The sequence below is a fragment of the Orycteropus afer genome, unplaced genomic scaffold (genome assembly GCF_000298275.1).
Source record: "Orycteropus afer afer isolate SDZICR_OR568_19922 unplaced genomic scaffold, OryAfe1.0 scaffold00050, whole genome shotgun sequence".
NCBI classification, from domain to species: Eukaryota; Metazoa; Chordata; class Mammalia; order Tubulidentata; family Orycteropodidae; genus Orycteropus; species Orycteropus afer.
In genome coordinates, this window is record NW_006921637.1 from 1,767,308 (window position 1) to 1,788,080 (window position 20,773).

Sequence of the window (20,773 nt, forward strand, 5' to 3'; positions counted from 1 at the left end):
GCACTAACATCATGTGAGGGGTTATGCAGGTACAAGATGTAATCCTGAAGAGTTTCATGGTTTAGTTGTAAGAATAATGTTGTTGTGAGACAATAAAATTAAATGCTAAATTATGTAGTCAGAGAGAGTAAATGCTAAAAGTTTAAAGGGAATAATATATGCATATACAAGAGTTGTAATGACTGATAGTGACTTTAGGGCAAATCTTAAACATACAGAAGAGATTCATCTGGAAATGGAACATGTAGGATGAAGTGGAAGAGGAAAAGTCAGGAAGACCAGATAGTATGAGGTTGCAGTAATCCAAATATGAGGTGATACTTGGAATAATGTTAAGGAGAGGAGAAGGAATGAGACTGGAGACATTTGAAGGAAAAATGAATAGAATTTCTTCATTGGATTGAGTAGGGCAGGTGGAGATGCTTGAGTTGTAATAGTGGATAGCTGGATTTCTCTTAACTTTGTGAAACACCAGAAGATCAAGATTAAGGGCTCAAAAATCAAAACTAGGGCCAAGCAATTCAACATTCTGGCTTCTTTCAACATATCTGATGTGGGCTATAAAAAGTCGCATATATTCCCAGTGACTCCTGTTAAGCGCTTTCAGAAAGCAAGCCTGGTCCAAAAGATTAAAGTAATACCCTAAATATTTTATCACCAAAGCTGTTGAGGTCAATGATTTGCCTAGTAATTTTTTTCTTATTTATTGTTACCTAAAAGTTAACATATATTCACTAAGTACAGAGTGCCTTGTCACTGATGTTAAGACATACCCTTAACCCTTGTACCTTGACTTTTTGATGCCTTTTCCCCCCTACCTGGATTGACATCCCACTTCAGTCACCCAATTTGGATGATTCTGCCACAAAAGTCAGATCTCAACCAGTTTTGCATCTCATGTGCTGCATAACAGCTGTTGGGGCAATGCCTTACCGAATAGTATGTTCATGGTCCCCATAAGGTTATAGAAGAGTTCAGAAATCCCAAGTAGAGAATGAGACAATTAAACACAGCTTCCCTCACATAACATGTGTATCTCATGTCTCTTGTATACAAAGTGATTGTGCTGCCACGCGCATAATGGTACAGTATGTATATAACATGTCTTGATAGTCATAAATGCCTTTGTTACTGGCTTATGTATATACTTCACTATACTTCCTATCTAAAAAGTTTAATGAATAATATTGCATGCTTCAACTCATAGGCAGCAGCATCCAATCGTGTGCATTGTGAGTCTCTTAGTATTGTAGCATTACCTTTCTGTTTAGTTTTCTTTTGAAAATATTACCGTGAGGTGCATGATGGCTCCTAAACGCAGCAAAACCAATGCTAGTGATAACAGCAACAAAAGAGGCAAAGGAGAAGTATCGATTTGGAAATGAAATGAAAGGTTATTAAACCAACACAAAACTGGAAAACTAGTAAATACTTTTGCTCACGATTTAGGCATGTTTGCATTTGACAATCATGTCAATCCTCAAAAACAAAATCCTCCAAGCTGTTAAAGGATACCAAAAAAAAAAAAACCTCACTGGCATCCAGGGGATTTTGAGTCAAAATCCTTTTGGGTGTCCAAGAAGATATTTATGGACATAGAGTGCACAGTCCTCCTTCGGATGAGTGGCCGGTGGGTTTGAACTATCAATCATCTGGTTAAGCAGTCAAATGTGTTAGGCACTATGCCACCAGAGCTCCTTAGTTCCACTAAAGCTGTCAGTCTAACAAAAATAAAATGAGCCTATAGCAGATACAAAGAAAATGCTAATGATGTGGATTAAGGAGCACACAAAAGCAAATCCCTCTCAGCACACTGACCAAAAAACAAAACAAAAAACTCATTGCCATCTAGTTGGTTCTGATTCATAGCGACCCCCCCCCCCCATAGGGTTTCCAAGGCTTATCTTTCGGGAAGCAGATTGCCTCATCTTTCTTCCAGGGAGTGGCTGGTGGGTTCAAACCAGCAACCTTTTGATTAGCAGCCAAACGTCTTAACAACTGCAACATTAGAGCTCCTTAGGTACACAGATGATCAATGCTAAGGCATAAAGCTTGTTCAAGATGCTTAAAGAAAAAGCAGGACCAGATTACAAAATGGTGTTCCCACGACGACCAAATCACATAATATCCTATTTCACAGAACATATAGTGGACATTGGAGCTCTGTTGGCATAGTGGTTAAATGCTGGGCTGCTAACCAAGTGGTCAGCGGTTCCAATCCACCATCTGCTCCACTGGGAGAAAAGATGTGGCAGTCAAGCCCCCTAAAAGATTTCTCAAAAGTCAACTGCCAACGAGTCTGAGCCTACTCACAGTTACCCCTCCTTGGGTGTCCTACGTGGTGTCACTACAGAAGTAGATTGCCTAAGCTTCCTTCTTAGGAGTGGTTGGTAGGTTTGAACCGCCAGCCTTTTGGTTAGCAGTTAAATGCCTTGTACTCCATGCCAAGACTTTTAATTCTATGAGGTAGTTCTACCCTGTGCTATAAGGTCACTGTTAAATCAAAATTGACTCCACAGGTTTATCGTGGATGTTAAATGACTCATGACTGTACAGTAGAAAGACGTCCTTTACTGTCTCCAAGACTAGGTGTGTCTGAAATATCTCGCCAACCAGGACCATAAGTCCTCCGTAGGCCACCCTCGCTCTCCCTTCCGCCCCAGGTTAAGTATTCACCCCAAGGCACCGCCACTGCGGCAGATTGCGGAAGGGGCGTGGTCCCAGGAGCGGAAATATCGGAACCCGGAAGTGTAGGTTCACGTGTCGCTGCTCTCTCTGAGGCCTTGTTGTCAAAATGGACTTGAAAGTGAGGAACAAAGGGAAGAAAAAGAAAAATGCCGAGCAGGGGTAAGTGGCACGCAGAATGTCTGCCTGGGCAAGGATATTGTGCATTCAGTAGCTCGGGCGGGCAGAAGCAATGGGTCGTGGAGTTTCTGAGTTTATGCCGCTCGTTTCCAGAGAGAACTCTGACGACAGCTTTCACAGGAATCTAACTGGAGACTATCTCGTTGGACAAGTGGCCAATAGCTTATTCCACAGTAAGCGCCTGTCTAGAGGCAGCACAGATCGCCTGGCGTCCCTCTTCAGTTCTTTTGTGTCTCCTGTTCAACCCGTGTATGTGCCTGTGCCTAAAGTAAGTCACTGGGTTCTGTGACGAATGGTCCATTAGAAGAGCTTTAAAACAAGCAGACTTTACTCTTCAGGCTAGGGTATGATTTCTGAAACTGCCATTGGAGGAGCTGGGGCAGTTATTTAATTTTAAGTAACCTTTCAGTACTGGACATACCAGTGAGAGAGTAAACCTGCTATTTTAGAAAGATCTCTAAATTATCACTTAGGTTCAGAATTTTAAAGGATGAGGTCTCAAACATAACTTCACACTTTTAAAAGGAAACCACCAAAAGAAGGAAACAGAATGAAGATGAAGAAATTACATCTCGAATTCAAAGGCCACATTTGCAAGAATCTGCACAAAAAATGAAAGAGAAGAAAAAACTTTCTGATTCAGACAAGTTGGCAAACAGGTCGGTAAACTCTCCCCCTCTCTCTTGGTTGATGTTAAAGAAATTAAAATTCCTATACAGCAGTAATTGTCTTAATATTTTTCTGAGTTCATATTTCTTGTAATTTCTTTAATTTTTTTTAATTATAAATGCCATACATATACAAAATTTGAAAAGGGTAATGGACTCCATGTACCCAGCATCAGCGATTATTAATGCTTGGTTAGTCTTATTTCGTGTTTACCCCTATTCATATTCCCTTCATTATTTGGAATCAAATCTAAGGCTTACTGGTTCATCTATAAATATTTTAGAGTGTATGATCAATTTAATGTGTATGATGAGTTCAAAAAGAAAACTAAACTCACTGCTGTCAAGTCAGATTCCCCTCATAGTGACCCCTCCTTGGGCTTCCGAGGCAACATCTCCACAGAAGTAGATTGCCCAGTCTTGCTTCTGAGGAGTGGCTGGTGGTTTGAACCATCAGCTTTCTGGTTGGCAGTCAAATGCCTTAGGCACAATGCCACCAGAGCTCCTAGATGAGTTAGTTGATTTTTTTTTTAAAGCAGTTTATATGAATTATGATCCAAATAAAATGTGTGCATTGCAGTTGGTCAATATATGAGACTAAACCTTGGGTCAGCTCTCCTACTTTGTAGTTCATCAGCCACAAAAGATGGAGGGTGTCAGTTGGTGTACTTGCTGCTGCTTAGCAGTGCCACCACATGATCCTACTTAGCTTTCCTCTATACTATCAACAGCTTTTCCACATTTGCCACTCTCTTCAAGTCTCTTATTTCCTTTTCTCTTGTCTTTCTCAGCAGATTACCTCTTAATTGCTAATGGGTGTGAACTTCCACTTTTTGTCCTTTTACTTAAACTTACTTTGTCTACATTGTTGTTACCTATTGTGCAGACTCTTGGTGACCCCATGCACTGCCCATTCCTGTGCCATACCCGCGATCAGTTGTGATCATACAGTTGTGATCCATAGGGTTGTCACTGGCTGATTTTCAGAAGTAGATTTCTAGGCTTTTCTTCTTAGTTCATACTAGACTTGAAGCTTCTTTGAAACCTGTTCAATATCATAGCAACATGCAAGCCACCACTGGACAGACATTTGGTGACTATACCTGAGGTGCGCTGGCCCAGAATCAAACCCATGTCTCCCGCATGGGAGTTGAGAATTCTATCACTGAACCACCAACAACCTTGTACACCCTTAATTTTTTTCCTCCTTTTCTCACAGAAAAGTATTTTCCCTCTTATTCAATATTATTCAACCATCTGTGTTTGTATACCACATAATTGCTCTTCTGCCTTACTGGGGATTTGCCCTGCCATCAGATATATCCATTTTCTCTTTTTTCCTGTATTGTCAAGCTTTCTACCATACACCAAAATTAAAAAAACAAACTCACTGCCATTGAGATGGATCCGACTCATAGTGACCCCTCCTTGGGTTTCTAAGGCAGTATCACTATGGAAGTCAGTTGCCCAGTCTTCCTTCCGAGAAGTGGCTAGTGTCAAATGGTTAGCAGTCAAATGCCTTAGGCACTACTCCACCAAAGCTCCTTTCTACCATATAAACAAAATACTTAGCATGTTTTTTTTTTTCTACCATATGAACATGCTAAATATTTTTTGAAAATGCTAAATATTTTTTGAAAAAATAACTCCCTGCCCTTCCCCTCCTGTCTCTGTTTGCTACCATTTCTTCCATCCTTCACCTTATAGTCAAACTTTTTTAAAAAGTTGTCTGTATTTGCTTGCTCTTTTTCTTGATCTCTTATTTATTCTACACCTTGATGTCTGGTTGTTTTTGTTTTAGTCTTTTCTTTTTACCCTTGATCATGCCCTGGAAATAGTGCTCAGGGAGACTGCCCTACATAGTTGTCATATTTGATCTCCAGAATAGCTTTCCTCTTACAAGTCCTCTCTGTTACATTGAGATGGCTGTTTTTCTTCTGGAAGCTATTGAAGTCTCTGATAGCAATCTCTTCTGATTCTACTCCTCTTGTTTGGTCCTTCTCAGGCACCTTTTCTTGTTGTTGTTGTTGTTGTTGTTGTTGTTGTTGTTGTTTGCTGTCGAGTCGGCCCCGACTCATAGCGACCCCTCCTTGGGTTTCCGAGGCAGTATCACTACGGAAGTAGGATTGCCCAACCTTCCCTCCGAGGAGTGGCTGGTGGGTTTGAACCACCAGCCTTCTGGTGAGCAGTCAAGTGCCTTAGGCACTATGCTACCAGAGCTCCCCCTTTTCTTCTTACCACTCCTTTATGTTGATTTTCTTTAGGATTCTGTCCTCAGTCATCATCTCATGACCTTTTCTCTTATTTCATTCTGGGCAACCTCTCTCCTAATTTTCAGACCTGTTTATCTGTTTGCCTACTGGCACCTGCTCCTATATGTTCCCTATACACCTTAAATTAAAAATGTTTCATACTGAACTCTTCATCCTCATCAGATCTCTACTGCCATTCTTCTAGTTGCCTAAGCTAGTGATGCAGGAGTCTTCCTCTACTCTTTCCTTTCCCTTCATATCTAATCAGGTGCCAAGTTCTGAGATGCTGTGTTTTAATTTTCTCTTAAATTTATCTTCTCCTTCCCACCTCCTCTACTCTGATTGGTCTGTTGTCTCTTCAAATACTTACCATTGTTAACTGTCTCCATACTGGTCCTCCCTTCTTGCCCAACCCTTCCTAATTATCCTCCACTCAAATCTGTCTTGGAAGAAGTACAGCCAGAATGCTCCTTGGAAGTGAGAATGGCCAGACTTTGTCTCACCTACTTTGGTCATGTCAGAAGGCACCATTCCCTGGAGAAGGATATCATGCTTGGTAAAGTGGAGGGTCAGAGAAAAAGGGGAAGACCCTCAGTGGGATGGATTGGCACAGTGGCTGCAATGATGGGCTCGGGTATAACAAGGATTGTGAGACTGGCACAGGATCTGGCATTGTTTTGTTCTGTTGTAAATACGGTGGCTGTGAGTTGGAGCTGACTCAGCAGCACCTAACAACACCTACTGACTGCCCAAGTGATGATTTTGTAGACATTGCTCAAAAACCTCATTACTTCCCTCCCCTCAGTGTTCTCTGTAGGATAAAATATTAAGTACCTTTGCATAAAGGCAAGGTCTTCTTGACCTGGTTCCCACCTTATCACACTGTCTCATTTTCTGTCACTTCTTTTAGATATATACTATCTTGAACCAAAAATTAGATATGGTACCTCTCCTTAGTGTATCTTTTGATCTACTGGAGAAGTAATCATAGTCAACATTTATTTCAGACTGATTAGTGCCAGCCAGATAACTGCCTTTCTTCCTCTGAGAAGTTTTCCTTGTTTTTGCAGACACATGCTTCCTTTTATATTCCCATATCGTGTATTATAATAGTTACCATTTTATTTTGAATTTTACATGTCTAGTGAGTCACGAGCCCTGGTGGCATAGTGGTTAAGTGCTTAGTTGCTAACCTAAAGGTTGACAGTTCGAACCCACCCACTGGCTCTATATGAGAAAGACCTGGTGATCTGCTTCCATAAAGATTACAGCCAAAAAAAAAAAAAAAAAAAAAAACCCTATAGTGTAATTCTACAGTGTTACACAGGGTCACTATGAGTCAGAATTGACTGAAGCATACCCAAGAATGATGAGCTAGACTATTGAAAGGCCTTTAATGATGTCTTTATTTTTATATCCCCAGAGGTTAGAGCTGAATAAGAATGCAGTGAATGTTTGTTGGGTGAATGAATCATTTTTGTAACCCCTGCTACTCATTCTTTCCCCTCACTCCCTAAGATCGCCATCCAATTCTCTTTTTGGATTGATGCTCAGACTTACTTATCCATGAGAGCCAGTAGTTTATATTGAACTTACCATTTCACAATTTATTTTTGGTAAGCAGTCCTTTAAATGTTACAGAACCGTTGTAAGTAGGAAATCTGTTTTTTCCTATTGACTATATTACTTTTACAAAGTAAATATTTTGCATCTATATTAACCCTTTAGATCTCCAGGGCCTCCATTTCAAATAGTGCTGCAGTGCCCTTAAAGTTCCAGGGCAGCTGGATTTACCTGATGATTTTAGCATGTCTTCAAAAATAGTGCTTAACTTTTTTCTTTTAGATTGAAAAGTTTGTTTTCTAAAAAATAGTAGCCACTTTTTAGGTAATATCACTTTTAAAATATAGATATATTTATGATTGGTAAATTAATATTTAGAAAAGCCAGAGTAGTTAGGAAGTAGTTCTAATTATGAATAATACCCATTTACAAACTGTGTTTGTCGAATATTAGACCTGACTTCCATGATGGTTATTTCTTACTTTCTTTTGTTTTGCCTTAAAAAGGGAAAGTGCACTAGCATGTGCTGATTTAGAAGAAGAAATTTACCAGAAACGGGGGCAGAAAAGGAAAAGCTTTCAATCTAGTGATGGTGTTAAAACAAAGGATGGAAAAATACTTGATAATATAGATCACACAGTTGTAAATCAAAGAAAGAAAATTCAAATCAACAAAGAAGAAGAGAAATTAAAGAATGAGAGAACTGTGTTTGTTGGTAATTTGCCTGTCACATGTAGTAAGAAGGTAAGTTTATAGTTTTTGTGACCCCTACTACTCATTCTCTCCCCTCACTCCCTAAGATCTCCATCCAATTCTTTTTTTGGATTAATGCTTAGACTTTCTTATCCATAGGAGCCAATACTTTATATTGAACTTGCCATTTCACAATTTAATTTTGGTAAGCAGTCCTTTAAATGTTACAGAACTGTTGTAAGTAGGAGATCTGATTTTTCCTATTGGCTATATTACTTTTACAAAGTAAATGCTGTAAAAATTCAGAGCAGTTAATAATTTGTACCTTTCTTTATTCTTCATTCATTGAGTATGCACATAATTAATCATTGACGATTAGGTAACTACATAAATCATTCTATAACAGAATCTACTGTCCATACACTCCTTTCCATTATGTTAGTCACTGCTGTAATTCAGGATTTTGTAAACCTTATTTGAATTATTGTGGTGACTTCCACATAAGTATCAAAACATAAGGTCTATATGTGTAGGGATATTTATTTATATCTTTTTTTTTTTTACTGGTATATCTATCCTCTGTACCTGAAAGGGTGCATAACAAATAATTGTTGTTGTTATTGTTGCTACATGCTATCACTATCAAGTTGGTTTCGACTCCCCATGTGACAGAGTAAAACTGCCCCATAGGATTTTCTTGGCAGTAGTCTTTACAGGAGCAGATCACCAGGTCTTTCTCCTGCAGAGCAACTGCATGGATACAAGCCACCAACCTCTTCAGTTAACAGCTAAATACTTAAGCATTGTGCCACCAGATTTCCTTTAGCACCTCAATCCAAAAAGTCCAAATCCATTGCCATTGAGTTGATTCCAACTCATAGTGACCTCCTTTGGGTTCCTGAGGTGGTAAATCTTAGGGAAGTAGATTGCCCAGTCTTCCTTCCAGGGAGTGGCTGGTGTGTTTGAACCTCCAAGCTTCTGGCTAGCAGTCAAATGCCTTAGGCACTATGCCACCAGAGCTCCGTTAGCACCTAGTAGGGGTTTAATTGGGAGCTCTGGTAGCTGGGGCAATCTACTTCCATAGTGATACTGCCTCGGAAACCCAAGGAGGGGTCACAGTTGGGGCCCACTGGACAAGGCACATAACAACAACCACCGCAGGGGTTTAATAAATACTTGTTATGTAAATGAATGAGTACATCCCAAGTTTCTTCCATTATTTGGGCTTCACTAAACCAAAAACATGCTTTTAACTTTCTGTGTTTTCATATGACGCTCTATTGACAATACCTTGGGTCAAAATCCTGCTCATCTTTTGAAAACCAAACGAAACCATGGAGTCAGATCTGACTCGTGGCAACCCCTCCTTGGGTTTCCCAGGCGATATCACTATGGAAGTAGATTGCCCAACCTTCCTTCCCAGGAGTGGCTGGTGGATTTGAACTGCCAGCTCTCTGGTTAGCTGTAAAATTAAATTCCAGTTCCTGAAAAAGCAAACAGTACATAAAACTTCTTGACTTTTCCCTTTCCCAGTTGCTCTTTCATCTCCTAAGCATTTGATTCCTGATTATTTTGTAGGACACAATACAGTATGCTTATTAGCAGTTTTGTTTATTGACATTCCTATTAGATCATAGATCAAGAGTAAGGACCATATGTGGTGCTTTGCACAAATTGTAACCTTTCATTAAATTGTTTTTTAATTAGACTTGGTTACAGAAATTATTGCCCTAACTGTAAAACATATACTGTCTTCACATTTGAGCCAGTCATAAGAATAATGTATAAAACTTGCCCTCCAGGCTTTTCCTTAATGTGATGGTCTTCATTCTTTGTAGTTGGAGAATTCCTCATAGTGACATAAGCATGCTTAAATTCATACCTGGTTTACGCCAAAGTAAAAGATGACAGTCTGGAAAATAAAAGTCTAACCTTCATTTAGATGTAGTGATTAAAGATTACAAAAGCAGAAATATTGTGTACCTCATGAATATTAACATGGGCTTAAATTTTGTTTTGTCTTTATGTAAGTTTTAATAAATTGTTTTTGTCTCCCAAACCAAATAGTCCCCTACTTCTCCTGAAAAGTTTTTTAAAATAAAAATTGTCAGTAAAAATTATCAAGTAATTCAGTATTATATTGGAAGTCCTTGCCAGAGCAATAAAGCAAGTAAGTGAAATAAAAGGCATTCAAATTGGCAAAGAAGAAATAAGACAATATCTGTTTGCAGATGATATGATCTTATATGTAGAAGATCCCAAAGACTCAGTAAGAAAATTACTAGAACTAATTGATAGTTTCAGCAAAGTGCCAGGGTACAAAAACAGCATACAAAAATCAGATTCATTTACACTAATGAAGAAAACTCTGAAAAGGAAATCAGGAAGGCAGTGCCATTTTTACGGTAACTACCCAAAAGATGAAGTGCTTGGGAATAAATTTAATAAGAGACACAAAACACTTATACAAAGAAAAGTACAAAACACATTACAAGAAACCAAAAGAGATCTACATAAATGGAAGAATATACCATGCTTATGAATAGGAAGACTTAACATCATGAAAATGCAATGCTACCCAAATTAATCTACAGATAGAATGTGATCTCGATCCAGGTTCTATCATTTTTCTTTAAATAAATGGAAAAACTAATTACCAACTTTATATGGAAAGAAAAGAGATCTTAGATAAGTAAAGCACTACTATTCAGCTATGGGAGAGTTCTGGTGGCATAGTACCTAAGGCATTTGACTGCTAATCAGAAGGCTGGCGGTTCAAACCCACCAGGCACTCCTCGGAAGGAAGGTTGGGCAATCTACTTCTGTAGAGATACCTTGGAAACCCAAGGAGAGGTTGCTATGAGTCGGATCAGACATGGCAGTGAGGTTTTTTTTTTTTTTTAAATCATCTGTGGTAGTTAAAACAGCCTGGTACTGGCACAATGACAGACATATAGACCAATGGAACAGAATTGAGAACCTAGAAGTAAATCTATGCACCTGGGAACAGCTGATCTTTGACAGACGACCAAAACTCATTAAAGAGGGAAGAGATAACCTCTTCAATAAATGGTGCTAGCAAAACTGGTTATCAGTTTCCAGAAAAATAAAACAAGACTCATATCTAACACTATATATAAAAACAAACTCAAATTGGATCAAAGACCTGAGATGCAAAACCTAAAACTATAAAAGACCTTCGAGAAAAGTTAGGGACAAATTTAGAAGCCCTAATTGAAAGCATAAATATACTATTGAGTATAACTAAAAATGTACAAATACCAGAAGACAAAGTAGAAGACTGAGACCTCCTAAAAATTAGACACTTAGCACATCGAAAGATTTCACCAAGAATAAAAACAGGACTCACAGACTAGGAAAACTTTGCAGTGACATACGGAAAAGGGGCTAATCTAAAATTTATAGAAAGCTTGAACAATTTAACAACAAAAAGATAAATAATCCAATTAAAATATGCACAGAGAACATGTCACCAAAAAAGAGACACACACATGACATAATGCTTGCGATCATTAGCCATTTAAGAGGTACAAATCAAAACACAGATACCATCTCACTCCAGCACTAATAAATCAAACCAAAAACCAAACTCACTGCCGTTGAGTCGGACCCAACTCATAGCAACCCCACCTTGGGTTTCGGAGGCAGTATCACTACAGAAGTAGATTGCCCAACCTTCCTTCTGAGGAGTGGCTGGTGGGTTTGAACCGCCAGTCTTCTGGTTAGCAGTCAAATGCCTTAGGCACTATGCCACCAGAGCTCCCCCAGCACTAATAGCAAAGTTAAAAAATAACAGAAAACAATAAATGCTTGCGAGGGTATGAAGAGACTGTAACCCTCATACACTGCTGTTGGGACTGTAAAAAAAGGTGAAACCACTGTGGAAAATGGTATGGTGCTTCCTAACAAAGCTGGAAATAGAAATACCATTTGATCCAGCAATCTCACTACTAAGTTTATATTCTAGAGAAATAAGCCATGACATGAACAGATAACATGCACACCAGTGTTCACTGCAGCACTATTCACAGTAGCAAAAAAATGGAAACAACCTAAATGCCCATCAGCAGAATGGATCAACAAACTATGGTACACACACACAATAGAATACTACACCATGTTAAAGAACAATGATGAATTTGTGAAATTCACAACATGGGTGAACTTAGAGGCGATTACGCTAAGTGAAATTTACAATTAAAAAAGAAATTGTCAGCTAATCAATTCACTTTTGTATCAGTTGATAGACTAAAAGTTTAACTTTTTTTTTTTTTTTAGAAGCTGAAGTCTTTTTTTAAAGAGGATGGACAAATAGAATCTGTACGATTTCGTTCTCTGGTATGTCCTCCCCTATGCTGTGAAAATTGCATAATCTTAAAACTATTGCATTTAAATCAGTTAAATATTAACTTCTTGGTATTAGTAGGAGTAGCACTTGACTTTTGAACCTTTTGAATCAGCAAGTTCAAATCTAGCCTAAAAGAAGAGTGGCTTTTATTGAACTCTGTTAAAACATTTAATGAATTCACATAATAAAAATTTATCTTTGTTGCTAAGGCCAACCATGTCCTTTGGAGGGTGAATGGGTGACTTGTTTGCTGTGTCAATTCAGTAAGCAGAGAAGTGAAACTTATCTGTTAAGCATTTCCAGAATCACACATTCCCTTTATATGTGCTATATCCATCATATTCCTATCATACGTATATTGATCAATTATGGTAAGTTTGTGTGACTACTGCCAACAGCTGATGCTCTGAGCATAGACAGATAAAGTCGTGTTTGTTTGTTTGTTTTAAATAAATTTAATGGAAAAGCTTTATAGAAGTGATAGAATTGATTTCACCTGTTAAACACTCTGTAGGCTGGTTATAGACTCATTCTTTGGAGAGTGAAATAAGCATCATTCATGTTACTCAGTTATCTTACACGTGCCTTTTTTTTAACTCCTTATTTGACTTAAAACTCCAAAAACCAAACTCACTGCTGTCAAATCAGTCTGACTCATTGTGACCCTGTAGGACAGAGTAGCACTGCCCTAAAGGGTTTCCAAGGCTATAATCTTTACAGAAGCCAGCTGCCACATCTTTTTCCTGCAGAATGGCTGATGGGTTCAGACTACCAACCTTTTGGTTAGCAGCCAAGTGCTTAACTACTATGCCACTGTAGTGTATATTCTTGAACATTTTCTCTTTTTTAGAGTAATTAATATTAGAATGCAGGAAATGTTTATTCTATGTTTCTGACTTCTCTTTCTCATGTGATTCTTGAAACTATTGACGTTTTGGGCTAGATAATTCTTTGTTGTGGCTTCTGTCTACTATAAGATGTTTAGTATCATCCCTAATGTCTATCCACTAGATGCCAGTAGCACTCTTAATCCCTTCTCTCATTTGTAACAACCAAAAATATCTCCAAATACTGCCAATGTCCCTGGGGCATCTGCAGAATTACCCACTGCTGTAAAAGTAGACATTTCTGAAGGTTTTAACACAGTCCCCATAATTGCTTTCATGGTGTGTGTTTTCACACACATTTTCCTGTCCTTTTTAGTCCCCATTCCACGTGTCAAATCCTTATTTAACATGTCCACTTGGATGTCCTGCCAGAATCTCAGTTTCAGTTTGTCTACACTTACCTCTGTCTACCTCCCACCCTAATCTATGCTTCCCACTGATTTTCCATATTATCCTGTCCTCCACATACTATGTCATTACACCCAGGCTGTAAGCTTACTCACATTTGGAGTTGCCTTTGACTCTCTTTTGGCCCAGACATTCTACTCTTTGCCAATCTTGATGGTTTCTCAACTGGTGATGCCTTTTCCTAGATGAGTCATTCATTTCTTTTTACATTTTTCCACTTGAGTTCTGATTATCACTTGCCAGAAGTGGCCTATTATGGCTCCCACCTCCAGTCTACCTCTACTTTATCCAACATACCACTGTCAACTTAATACTCCTCGTGCTACTCCCTACCTGCCAACCCCTCTATTCACACACACACCCCTTGGTATTACCTCCTCACCCTTGGGAAGTCTGTCCTGATTCTTCCTGTGCCTGGACTAACCTTATCTTTGGTGAACCTGCTATTTACTCTCTACCACCCTATACTTGCTATAGTACTTGCTACTCTTTAAGTAATTGTTAGTGGCATTGTCTGTCCCACCAGACTATAAACTGTGATTACAAATACCTTGTTTGCCTTGCTCATCTTTGTGTCCCCAGCACTGACACATTGTACTCATTAAATATATATTCAATTACCTAAAAACTTTGAATTATTCTATCAGTGAAATGATGTCTTCATTACTTACCTAACAGTTCACATGATGGCTCTTCCAAACCTATCCAGCTTCACCACTAGTCCTTTGTTCCTCCACACATAAACTGTGCAGCAACAAGGTAGCTGCCTGTCTTTATTGACCATATACATGGGCCTTCTCACTTTGGGCCTTTTGCTCAGTTCATTTGCTTTTCCTGGAATCATTTTGAAAGTTCCATTGCAGCTAATGTCACCTCTTCAAGACTTCCTGATACTTTATACCATTAAATGATATTTTTTCATTTAAAACTTTCTTGTACCCTATTGCCCTGTGTTATACTTACTCATTAATATCTTTAATCCTTGAGAACACACAGAAGGTACCCAGTACATTTTTTTGATGAGTGTTATTCATTTGGCATGTCTTGTACTGTTTCTCTGCCTATATTTTGAGTCTGACACTATGTTAGCAGTTTGAGCAGGACAAACAGAAAAGTTATCTGATAGTTTTACTACATACACTATCAGATGATTAAGAAAGAAAATAAATTTTCTAGAGATTATAAAGTAATTGTCCAAATGAGTATACATTCATAGAAGGTCTAGGCTTTGAACTGCAGGGTTTGTATCTGTTTTGTTAAATCGAGGTAAAATTCATCTACCATACTTAACCATTTTAAAGTGAACAAATTAGTGGCATTTACTATATTCACAGTGTATAACCACTACCTCTATGTTCATCACCCCAAAAGGAATGAAGTAATAATATATCTATTTAAATTATTTATCAGTTTAGTTATACATATTTTAAAATCACACCAAATATAAGATAAAATATTAATTTAGAAATGTTGCTTTTTTCCACACTCATTTTACAAGCCATTTTACACAAATATTTCATTTTGCATTATAATGAGAGTGTCCTTTGAGGCATCTGACACGGGTTGAGAGCATATTATCTTTACTTTTCAATCCAGATTATTTGAGAGTTATTGACTATATTGAATCTGAGTATGACATAATCATTGGAAGTTTTTAACCTAATCCACAAGGTCTAATTCATATAACATAAGACAGTTGTTTCTGGTTTGATTATTTCCCTACAGTGTTTATAATCATATCAGAGTTAGCCATTTAGGCTTCAGTTAAAATTTAACAAATTTGAAGTAATATTTCAAATACTGAATTTTCTTTTAATACTGTTTTTATTTTTTCCTTCTGAAAGATTCCTGCAGCGGGAACTTTATCCAGAAAGTTGGCAGCAATAAAGTAAGTTTATTAGAGAAAGGTAATAATCCTAAACTCTCTTCCATTTTGGTTAAAATTGAGATCATTTCTTAGCAACTTTGTAGAGTTCCTTTATTGGGTTTGTGTTTGTAGTGGTATATAAATTTACTTCTAAGATGCTTGTCTTCAAGCCTTTATATAAATTATAGAATCACAGAATGTAATGTAAAGCAATTTAATGGAAAATGTGCCATGAGTAATTTCAAGCATGTTCATTAGTACATCATAATTTAGAAAGAGAGGAAGAAAGTTTTGTGCCCAAATTTTCTAATACAAATCATAAATAATATATTTCATCAGTTCTGAATCACACTTTTCCATCATCTCTGAAAACATCATATACCTTAAAACCAGCGGTGCCTCACAGTTCCCATCAGCCTGGTCTGCCAGTCACGTGGAGATAACACTAACCCAAAACTGCATTAAGTTCTCTATTTGAGGTTTTTTTGGACCATACTGGTAGTGGGACTTATGGTTCACATTCTCAGGGGCTCCACCCTCCTATTTTTCAACCCATGCCAAGGGTGAGGCATACAAGTTTCCTTGCTCTCCTTTCCAATATGGCATAGTCCTTTCTCATTTACCTTGTCTTTATGCTGGGTTTCCCATTTGTCCCCAGTCTTGGGTGTGTTTTTCTTTCTTAATGGTACATAAAATGGAAAACAAATCAGAGGTATCTTTATATTAAATATAATAATAAATATACTTTAGAGATATTTTGGGGATTACATAAAAAATTTGAATTGCAACAGTCCCTTCGGACATCTTAGTAAATTCTTCTCTACATTAATTCCTAATTTGGAATTTGGCAGAATAGATCTTGCTCTTCTTTTTTTCTGCATAACTACCATACTTATCACTTGATAAGTATTTACTGACTCCCACAGTAATGTCTGTTGAGGTCACCAAACATTTAAGTCCCCTTCTGTGTAAGGCATTGTTGACACGTTGTAGGACGTAGAAGACTTGGTAAGATACAGCCCTTCTTTTTTGGGGGACATACAAACTTTTATTTCTGTGTTGGCCTAAAATCTAGGAGCCTAAATTTTGGCAGAAACAAAAGTTCTGATAGGAGTATATAACTTGGAGTTTTTGGTAAGATGCATCAGAAGGATGGAGTTTGCTTACTGTGATTGCTATCAGTTCCCCTATTCTCTGGATTTTTTTTAAATATAAGATTTAATTATCTGAATAATCAAGCATATAATTCAAAACCAAAAAGTTTAAAAGTACATGCTCTATAGAGTTTCTTTCCTGTACTTTTCCCCAGTAAACCATTTCCCGGTCCCATAGGCAACTGCTATCTTGGTTTATTATGTATTCATTCTAGAGACATTTTATGCATTAACAAGTTAATAGGTATATATCCCACACAAACACACTTTATTGACAAATGGATACTGTACGTATTACGTATACTACTACACACCTTTTTTTCCCCACTTATTGTAACTTGGATCTGCCTGCATCGATATGAGAAAGTACTTCCCCATATTTTTTTCAGAGATTTTAGTATGTATTCTATAAGGTATACCATAATTTCTTTGTGGTGAGCCCCCCATTGATGGACATTTGTTTGTTTCCAGTCTTGTTGCTATTATAGAAAATACTGGTAGATGATTTTATTAAGTTGTAAAGAGTGCTATATATATATATTCTGAATATAAGACCATTGTCTCATATATAGGCAGTCCTTGGATTAAGAATGTCCAACTTATAGTCAAATCCTACTTGCTCTTTAAGCAGGGCTTAGAACCAATTCTGTCATGATCCAGAAAGCAAAACAGGAAGAATTTTTAGTTTGGATGATTTGTCACAGTAACTGGAATGGGAAAAATTAATGGGTCGAAGCCCTGGAATGGAAGAATTGGTAGAGGCATAATGAGCCCTTTCAGGAGCCTAATGCGGGAAATTGGATTATTGCCAGTACCACGGAAGGCCATACACACATACAAAGCAGCTTGGTTGGCCACCATCTTTGAGCAGGGTTCTGTATCTTTGAGCAAGACAGTGCTGTTCTAGTTCAGAATCATTTTACGTTTGTATAAATTTGCTTTTGATGTGAAATGACTGAACCAACCCCTAACCCACTGCCGTGGAGTCAGTTCTGACTCACAGTGACCCTGTAGAGCAAAGTAGAACTGCCCAGTGGGGTTCCAAGGTCATAAATCTTGATAGAAGCCAACTGCCACATCTTTCTTCAGGGAGTGGAGGTGGAATTCGCAGCCAGGCGCTTTAACCACTGTACCACCAGGGCTCCTTTGAACCAACTCCTATTCACAACAAATTCTTCATCACAATCACCTTTGCTTTCTGGATGTGCAACTTTTAAATAATTGAAAAACTTTGAGCCTCTTCTTGCATTAAAATAAGGCTGAACAAGAACCTTATGTACGTGTTTGGACAGACGTACAAACTCTTAAACACAGTTAGGAACTGATCTCATTTATAACCTTGAAATTGTCTGTATATGTTTCAAATCTTTTGCCCCAGTCTGGCTTGCCTTTTAATGGTATCTCTTTTAGAGTAAAAATTTGAAATTTATTGAAGATCCAATTTTCAGTAATTTCTGCCCTTCCTTCCCTGGCATCCAAACTGCCTTGTATCTTTGATGGGTCTTGTGTAGGAGAATATTCTCACCCTCCCTAACAATTGGTGTGAGATCCTGGACCTAGGTCCATTTTCTGCCCCTTCCCCATGGATTTTGCCCCTTTTCTTCCAGCCATAGTGGGTCTCCCTGTACAATGGGTTTTACTCTATATCCCCCAGCAGCTTAAGACTTTTCTTCCTAGTGAGAAGAATCCAGGTAGAATTTTGTGGCTTTTCCACCTTGTACTCACTTTTCCACCTTGCACCAACCAGGAGTGCATCAATGGAAACTCTCTGGACCCCCACTCTACCCTGTTTTTCTCGTGAATATGCAGTGGAGGTCTGTGGAGCAGAACCTGCCAGTGGGAGCAGACTCCTGTCTCAGCTGCCTACAGGGGTTCTACACTCATTCTAGCCCACACTTTGCTTTAGCAGTTTATTAAAAATTCAGAAATCTTTCCTGATTCTGTGCCACCCACCGTCACTCCCCTTTGCTCTGTGACAGGTGAGCCAGTGCTTGGGTCCTATTGCTCCTTGGATGAGCCTCTCTTTTCTTAGTTTTCATGCTGCTTAATTTCCCTACAATTTCAGCTCTGTGATGACTTCAACAAAAGTTACGATTTTGTAGTTTATCTGACTTCTTATTGCTAAGGATGGGGATGATGCTTTTTGGGGGCTTTCTAGGTGGAAGCAGAATGCTAGATGGATGATTTTTAACAACTAATGACATCACGCCTAATAAAAGGCATGTTCTTGCCTAACAGGAAGGGGCAGAGCTACATGCTTCATCTCTGTTATTCCCTGTGCCAAAAAGATCTTTTCCTATAGAGGAACAGAGGGTATAAAACAATTATCATACCCAAAAGTTTTTAAAGTCACATTCCATTTCTGTGTTCCTGAGGCTACCTGGAATACATTGTAGATTTAGATTTTTTTAAGCAGCTGCATGTTGCAATGGAAAGAGTAAAGCCTCTGGAGTCAGCTAAACTTGGTTTCAGCTGTGGGCCTGCTACGCATGTCCTACACCATCATGATCTTTCTAAGTCTCAACCTCTTCATGTGTAAAATCAGAAAAATAACACCTATGTCAGAAATGTGTGGATTAAATGAGATACATAAAATGTCTAGCAAAATGTCTGGCATGTATTCAATAAATCATTACGAGTTTTTGCAACAAAATTATTAGATAGAATAGCATATTTTCGTAGAATGCCATTTTATATATATTATCTGTATTTAAATATATTACCTATATTTTTTATAGATGCCATGGATCCTGTCTTCACATTATTTTCTAGTATTCTCTTGATGATACTCGTTTTGTTAGAATTTTTGTTACTTTAAAAGAGTAGATTGATGTCTTCAGGGAAAGATCTGTAGTCATTGCTAGGTCCCTGTGCTGATGTGGAAGTGCTAATTTAAGAGTCCATCATCTTATTATATTTTGAGTGATTGCCCCCAAACGTATTATTTTGTTGTTCATTGTATTAAAACTTAACTGTTTTCTGCTCACTCACATAATTCACCTTGACTTACTAAAGTCAGCCATATCAGTTTTATTTTTCCACTGCTGTAAGGAGCTATAGTCATTAGGGGTCTGCAAACATCTCTGTAAAAGACCAGTTAGTTAATATTTTAGTATTTGTAGGCCACATAAGTCTCTGCCACATCTTCCTTTTTTTAAAAAATCCTACTAATATGTCAAAAACACTCTTAGTTTACAGGTAGTACAAAACTGGTTGTGTACTGGATTTAGCTCACAGGCCATCGTTGGTAGACTCCTGATTTTGAACCTTGCGAAAATGTCAATAAATTATTGATGTTTCCCGTATTTCATTTATTTTTTTGTATCCCTTCAAAGACTTCTGAGGGTAATTTACTCTCAAAATGTTCAAGTTATGTCCTCCGTTTTGCAACCAGTGAATTCATGTGTTTAGGCACTGAACAGTAATAGCTGCACTCATTTGAAAACCAGACATAATATGCCTCCTGATGAAAGAACACAGCATTACTTGCAGTAGTGACAAAGGGCTTGAACCTGAATATGATCAGACCTCTGCATACACCTGTCAATTTGCTAGAAATAAAAGAGTAGAAAGATACATGTTGAAGTGCTCTGTGAGCTTGCCATCAACAAAATATAGGTTGTGGGAAATTCTAGAGATCAAACAGACCAGTTTCTTGAACAGATGAACTGTAATGTAAAAAAGAGAGAGAATCCCATAGATTAAATAAGATTCAAAAGACAAAGAACGAAGAAGAATAAGCTATAATGTCTAGGAATACACAATTCAGTAATAAAACCATGTAGACAAAAAGACAAGGAATGATTCCTATAGTGATAGTAGTTAGCAGATAGTGGTAGGCTTTGAAGGGACAGACAGGTTGTAATTGGGAAGGGCCACATAGACTTTTCAATAATTCACTAAAGTGTACAATTTGTGAGAGGTGCAAGCTGGATTCAGAAGAGGACATGAAACAAGGGATATCATAGCTGTTGTCAGATGGATCTTGGCTCAAGGCAAAGAATACCAGAAAGATGTTTACTTGTGTTTTATTGACTATGCAAAGAC

General features: G+C 38.0%; 1 protein-coding gene across 1 annotated transcript in view; it reads left to right on the forward strand.

Moving 5' to 3' along the window:
• The first annotated feature begins 2,767 nt into the window (after positions 1-2,767).
• Positions 2,768-20,773, forward strand: part of RBM34 (RNA binding motif protein 34) — a 39,831-nt gene continuing 21,825 nt past the window's right edge. The window contains exons 1-6 of the mRNA XM_007938473.2: positions 2,768-2,847; positions 2,959-3,133; positions 3,391-3,524; positions 7,855-8,092; positions 12,341-12,400; positions 15,550-15,593. Of these exons, the coding sequence (XP_007936664.1) occupies positions 2,795-2,847; positions 2,959-3,133; positions 3,391-3,524; positions 7,855-8,092; positions 12,341-12,400; positions 15,550-15,593 (704 nt within the window). The 5' untranslated portion in view covers positions 2,768-2,794. The remainder of the gene's footprint in view (positions 2,848-2,958; positions 3,134-3,390; positions 3,525-7,854; positions 8,093-12,340; positions 12,401-15,549; positions 15,594-20,773) is intronic.